Source organism: Trichechus manatus, unplaced genomic scaffold (genome assembly GCF_000243295.1).
Source record: "Trichechus manatus latirostris isolate Lorelei unplaced genomic scaffold, TriManLat1.0 scaffold00039, whole genome shotgun sequence".
Lineage (NCBI taxonomy): Eukaryota > Metazoa > Chordata > Mammalia > Sirenia > Trichechidae > Trichechus > Trichechus manatus.
This window is the reverse complement of record NW_004443975.1, coordinates 20,195,633-20,202,937: the sequence shown is the minus strand read 5'-3', so window position 1 is coordinate 20,202,937 and position 7,305 is coordinate 20,195,633. Positions and strand designations below refer to the sequence as shown.

The 7,305-nt window shown below is 39.8% G+C and overlaps 1 protein-coding gene across 1 annotated transcript in view; it reads right to left on the bottom strand.

Moving 5' to 3' along the window:
* LOC101357370 (usherin) overlaps positions 1–7,305 on the bottom strand; it is a 276,794-nt gene that overhangs the window by 1,105 nt on the left and 268,384 nt on the right. Inside the window, exon 20 of the mRNA XM_004375958.2 lies at positions 2,267–2,320. Coding sequence (XP_004376015.1) covers positions 2,267–2,320 — 54 coding nt within the window. The remainder of the gene's footprint in view (positions 1–2,266; positions 2,321–7,305) is intronic.

Below are 7,305 nucleotides of genomic sequence, written 5' to 3'. Positions count from 1 at the left end.
ATGCCCCACATAGGTTCTTTTTACCAATCAGTTACCCCCACACCCCAGCTGTTGGGCTTGTTGGCCTCTAATGGCTCCTGGCTTCCCCCCTCTCTGGAGAATCCCCTTTGGCTGAGTGGGAGCTCCCTCGCCCAGGAGATGCAGGATCCCTAGGGGAAAGCTGCAGCCAGAGACTAACACTGATCACAGAGGCAGAGCCCCTTTCTTAAAGCGGCATCAGCTCTGGAGTGCAATTCCCAGGGGAATGGAATGATTGAAATGGGGTAGTTGTGGAGACAAGACGGAGCGTGTAGTCTGAGAAGAACTGGGTGGCGTAAATTGTCACCAATGTCTTCCAGCCAGTGAGTGAAGCAAGAATGATGACCCATGATTGCCAAATCTTTCAGTTTACTTAAAAAAAAAGTCATTTTAAGTGAAATTTTCTGATTTTTAGAGTGTAACAGCTGATTTAAATTAAACAAAACAGAACAACGTTCTGATTCTGAAGGTCAAACAAATCACCTGCGTGATGAAATAAGCCTATGAGCTCATCACTTTACAAACTCTGGAGCAGGAAAAATGGCCTCTATGCAGCTTCTTGGGCCCTGCAGTAGCGCAGAGTATCCCTGCGTCTGAAGGGACCACACCACCCACAGTGATCTCAGTGTTGGGACAGTAAGTGCCCAGTGCCCTTGCACACATTGGGGCTTTGGTATACTTTGAAGTCCCAGGACACTGGTAGTTCTTTGGAAGCAGGAAAGCCCAGGAAAGACAAGGATTAAATCTTCCCTACACTTGTTGGAAAGGGGGATGAGAGTAACAACTGGGTTATTGAAAGTGAAGTTTTGTTTTGATTTTTTTTTTGCAAAATGGACTTTGTGGTCTCAGTGCCTCTTAAACAAAGCAATGTCAAACACACTTAATCAGTAAAGTCTAAACTTCATACCCACTCTAAGTGCGTGTGAGGAAAAAGGAAGGCAGAAGAAGAATTGATGCGTTTGAACTGTGATGTTGGCAAAGAATATTGACTATACCGTGGACTGCCAAAAGAACGAATAAATCGATCTGAGAATGTATCTTAGAAGCGAGGAGGGTGAGACTACTTCCTGCTTACTTTGGACACGTCGTTGGGAAAGATCAATTGCTAGAAAAGGACATCATGTTTAGGGAAGCAGAGGGGGCCAATGAAAATGAGGAAAACCCTCAAGGAGATAGACCGACACAATAGCCACAATGGACTCAGACGCCAACGATTATGCATATAACGCAGGACCAGGCAATGCTTGGTTCTGCTATACACAAGGTCACCATGAGTCCAAGCCAAGAGCAACTAACAAGTGTGTGTGTATGTCAGCTGGATTTGAGATTTGAAAGCTAAGGAAGGAAAAAATCTCATAATCGTCAAGCCTATTTATTAAGGGCCCAAACTAAGGCTTTGGACTTTTGATCTACATTTTGTCAACACAGACTTACACAAACACATTGTCATTGCCTGTTTCTATAAATATAAATTAAAATGATATAAATACAAGAAATGATAGCCTTTGACTATGGAAGGTAATTCACTTTAAAATAGCACAGAACAACTGCAATTTATTACTTTCTAGATATTTTGGCCCGCTTTCCAAAGAGAAACAATTACTTGTGATTCTATTTAACTTTTAGTAAAGAAGAGAAGGCATTCAGCAAAAAGTTCATGAACTTAGTAAGATAATTAATAATTCTCTTCTTCTGCCACTTCAATCCATGTGATATTTTTACATACCCATATATATATAGATGTATATATGAATCTTTAAATTATATGCATCATTTCCCTCAGTATTTCTTGCCAAAAATTTGTTAAATATGGGTTCTCAAAGATTTCACTTTAAAGACTATGATGCCTCTACAAAATAACCCCAAACAAAATAAAACGCTAAGCCATCCAGAAATTTCTTCTCCCACTAAGCTTTTCTTGAGAGTTTGGAATTCCAGGCTTTTTACAACAAATTCAGCAGGCCATTCTTGGCTGTGAGCTGAATTGTGGAAGGATTATTATCAAAGATTATTTAACCCTCAGCTCAGGGAAACAATGAAGGACCAATTACGTAATCTTTTATTGTCTGAAAGTTGCTACTTAGAAACACAAAAGAGAAATGTTGAGCTTATGTGTTATGGTTTCTATGTTCTATTTAAGATTGCCTAGTGTTCTGGAAAACAGGGACCTGGGCTTTAGTTTGAAAAACACCATCTAGCCCAGAGATAGCCAACAGAATTTTCTGTGATGATGGTTCTAGATCCTCACCATTTAATACAGTAGTCACTAGCCTCATAGTGCTATTGAGCATTTGAAATGTGTCTTGTGAGAGTAAGGAATGAAATATTCAATTTAATTTACTTTGATTTAAATTCAAATAGCCATGCATGGTTCATGGCTACCTTATTCGATAGCACAGATATGGATAAACAGAAAATCACAAATTATACATATTTGGTGTGTTGAAAATAGGATTGCCATGCTAACTAAATATTTAGAGGCAGTATGAATAAGTCTCCTGTACTTCTTAATAACTGAAGAATTTCACTATTTTTTAAAACCAGCCTCTTCCTCAAAGTCCAGTTTGTTTGGAGTTTGGTATACCCCCACTTTCCTCCAAGTACCCAGCCAAATGGGGACAATGATGAAGCTCTGTACCATCCCAGTATTCAGTTCTCTCCCCATTGATGGCATAATCCAAGATCGCTTCTTAATCAGAGCTACAAACTCAAGAGTCAGACAAATAAAATGAAAGGAATTGTAACAGCTTGCTTTTGTTTTTGTTTTTTTTAAATACATCCTAAAAGTGGGTACAGGAGTACAGTTTGTCCCGGGGTGGCACAAACAGTGAAGCACTTGAGTACTGACCGAAAGATTGTCAGTTTGAACTCAGCCAGAGGCACTTGGAAGAAAGGCCTGGTGTTTGCTGCTGAAAGTTCACAGACTTGAAAACCCTATGGAGCACATTTCTAGTCTATATACGTGGGGTCACTATGAGTTGGATCTACTCGACAACAACTGGTTAAAAGTGGGTGCACACCATTATTTATTTATTTCGGCAAAATGATTACAATCAATAAGGGCACTTTAGCGTGAGAGTCCACTCGAGTTAGTGGTGACTGTCTGGACTCTAATGAGCAGTAGGGCACTGATTTTAGAGTCACAGGGGAATTATTGCACCAAACAGACTATTCTTAGGAAGGCGACTCCAGAGAATGAGTGGGAATAGAGTATATTATTTATTCTCTTGCTAAAAAAAAAGACAAGAAGGAAGAGAAGAAGGGAGGGAGGGAGGAAAGAAAGAGAGAGAGAAGAAGGAAGGAAGGAAGGACAAAGACAATTAGCTGGTGTGTGGTAGAGTTTCATGTTATGGACTCAACCCAGCCTCTTTCAAACAGTGAGCACCCTGCAGAGCCATTACCTCCAGCATTCCTCTAAAACCAGAAGGGGGAATTAAGTGAGGTTGTCAATCAATTAAAATAGACTGGTCACCAGTAAAATGAGAAGAAAAATCATAGGCACTCCTGAAGTGTTACACACACAGAGACACACACAGTCACTGAGAGGGGTAATGAGGAATTATGTCAGACTATTGAAGTGAGTGATTATAGGCACAAGCAAATACGATGTCTAAAATTTCATTAATTACAAAAGAGTAAATTAAGAGACTACATAAAATCACGGAAAGTACTATCCACTTTTGGAGATATTTCACTGTTTAATTTCTAACTCTACACAGTTTAAGAAAATCACTGAACTTATATTTGCCTCAGTTTTCCCAGCTACGAAATGAGTATAAAGTGTTAGTGAAATGCTTGACAGCTGCTTTTTCCAGCCATGTCGGTAACTGCTTTAGGTTTTGTCGTCATTGTTTGCTGCTGTCCAGTTGGCTCTGACTCATGGAGACCTTATGTATAATAGAACAAAACGTTGCCTGGTCCTGCACCATCTTCATGAGCTTTGTATGTTTGAGAGCCTTCTAACCTGAAGGGCTCATCTTCCAGAACTATATGGGACAATATAGGTTTTCATTGGCTAATTTTTGGAAATAGATCACCAGGCCTTTCTTCCAACTATGTCCTAGTCTGGAAGCTCCACTGAAACTGGTCTACATGGGTAACCCTGCTGTTATTTGAAATACTAGGGCAAAGCTTCCAGTATCATAATAACACACAAGCCACCACATTACAACAAACTCACAGATATGTAGTGGCTTTAGGTTTTACAAAACAAATTTCTACAAAAATACAAGCCCTATTATTACTGGCCGATAATACATCTTTCAAATTACATACTGAAAAAAGATACAATTCACCTACATTTAAAATCTATCCATATTTACTTTAAAAATCCTCTTGTAAAGGTAAAACATGAGGTGGATCTTCAATATCCATCTTTTCAGAGAATTACAACATAAAAAGTCTGTTTTCACTCAGAATAAAATCACAATATTCTTGGTTTTTTGGAATATTACTGTAATCCAATTTTAAGCCTATATCTTCCATTTATAAGAATTATGTAAAAAACTCTGATAATATACACTCCTCTTTGTGCAGAATTTATGACTTCATAATCTGATTAATAGTATATCATAATGCATACATTTACTCTTGCAAAATTTATGTAGTATAGCTTTTTGAGCATCATAGAATAAGAACTGGGGACTAAACGAGCAGAAGCACTTGCTGACGCACAGGTCTTTAAAATCACAACCTCTTCATCTGTTTTCAAAGAGGTGTTTATGGTCTATGAAGACTACATGGCTGTGTTAGTATCTTAAATATCACCACCTGTCTATGTTGAAAAAAGAAATCCAGGAATGAACAGTGTTTCCATGTTTCAGGGGTATGTGGAGAGGAGACTAACAAAAGACGTGCTCGTCAGTAGAAAATTATTGTGACTTTTTCTCAGCAATGCAAACTGTCAAAGGAAATGCAAAGTGCCCAACACTGCTGGATCGAACTCCTGCAAAAGGGCAATGGGAATAGGGCACAGGAAGGAAGCACCGCCGCAACTGCTCACCAGTCAGCCTCCAGAAGAGAAAGGATTCTCCACACAGACTCTCAGAGATCACCCAACATTGCTGTGATGATTCACGTCACGTGTGAACTTGGCTAGGCGACGATCCTCAGTGGTGTGGCAGGCACTGAACTGGTTGCTCTTCCATAATGTAATATAATACAATCACTTTCCATGATGTGATCTGATGCCATCGGCCAATCTTCTCAGCCAGTCTTTCTCGCTCTCTTTACCATGTTTTTTTTTTTTTTTCCCCAGTTAGAGAATAGATCATGGTTTAAAATCAGGAAAGGCGTGTAACAGGGTTGTATCTTTTCACTATACTTATTCAATTTGTATGCTCAGCAAATAATTCGAGAAGTTGGACTATATGAAGAAGAAGGTGGCATCAGGATTGGGTGAAGGCTCATCAACAACCTGCATTATGCAGATGACACATCTTGCTTGCTGCAAGTGAAGAGGACTTGAAGCACTTACTGATGAAGATTAAAGACTACAGCCTTCAGTATGCATTACATCTCAACATAAAGAAAACAAAAATCCTCACAACTGGACCAATAAGCAACACCATGAAAAACAGAGAAAAGACTGAAGTTGTAAAGGATTTCATTTTACTTGGATCCACAATCGTCGCCTATGAAAGCAGTAAAGAAAATAAACAACATATTGCTTTGGGCAAATCTGTGGCAAAGACCTCTTTAAAGTGTTAAAAAGCAAAGATGTAACTTTAAGGACTAAGGTGTGCCTGACCCAAGCCATAGTATTTTCAACTGCCTCATACAAATGCAAAAGCTGGACAATGAATAAGGAAAACTGAAGAAGAAATGATACCTTTGAATTATGGTGTTGACTAAGAATATTGAATATACCATGGACTGCCAGAAAAATAAACAATCTGTCTTTGAAGAAGTACAGCCAGAATGCTCCTTAGAAGGAAGGACAGTGAGACTTCAACTCATATACTTTGGACATGTTTTGTGGGAGGGACAAGTCCCCAGAGAAGGACTTCGTGCTTGATAAAATGGAGGGTCCGTGAAAAAGAGGAAGACCCTAAATGAGATGGACTGACACATGGGCTGCAACAATGGGCTCAAACACAGCGATTGTGAGGACAGCAAAGGACTGGGCAGTGTTTTGTTCTGTTGTACATGGCATCGCTGTGAGTCAGAACAGACTCAAGGGCACCTAGCAAGCAAAGAGAATAGACTGTTAAAAAGCAACCGTCTTAGTCTGGGTTCTCTAGAGGTGCAGACAGTGATATATTTTGCTCCTTGGGGGCCCCAGAGTAAGTCAGTTGCCTTTTAACCATCTGTTCTCTAACTGGGGGAAAACAAAACAGCAGATTTTCTCACTGTCTTCTGTGTTTGCTAATCCCCTTCAGAAGTGGAAGTGTCTAGTGGAAACTGATCTGGAATGGAGAGAATTGAGTTGTAGACTGGCTTTTTAAGTCCCTCATTATGGAACGTTGGTCAATCCGTTATCTGGTCTCCGTGTTTCTCAGTTACCTCTTTTGTTAAAGACGTGACAGACACAAGTGTGTCTAAGACCCCTTCCAGTCTTAAAATTCTGTGACTGAACATTTTAAAGCAGTGCTTCTTAATTCGTGAACCATGATGAGGTACTGGATGTAATGATCCTCTCAGCCCTCCAGGAAGTCAGCCAGAGCCCCTCTGGCTTATTCCCTTCAGCTTTGAGTCACCTTTGCCCGGCATGGCATTTAAATATTATGATTTTCCCAAGTGTCCTACGACACAAGAGAAGCCAGAAAGCACTGCTTTTAGACAACTTAGAGGAATCACCTCGTTGGTGAACAAGCACTAACGTAACCAGCTCTCAGTCTGGTGGTCATCAGTAATTTGCACATAATTGGCATCCTACATGAGAAGAAAGAAGAGCATCCATTATTTCTGAGCTGCATATCTAGAAGCAATGATGGCAGCAACCACCATTCCCTAAAGTCCACCATTAACAAAAGGTAGTTGCTTGGACTGTAATTAGGGCATTCTTGCTACCCAAACTTGAAGCTTTTATGGGGCTTATGCAATTAACTACTTAAATGCATCGTAACACTTGCTTCTCTGACAGCAAAGTATTGATTTTTTAATCATTTTCAAGTCTCCTCCAGCACAAATAACTGTACTACAGTTACAGTTAATGCACTGTGTACATGCATTAAATGCTGGCGTGACACAATTTATTATTTTGTGATACACAGAATTGAAGTCTGGCTTCTCAGAAAGCAGCATCCCTGATCTCACGTCAGTATTAACACTACCATTGTCCTTGAC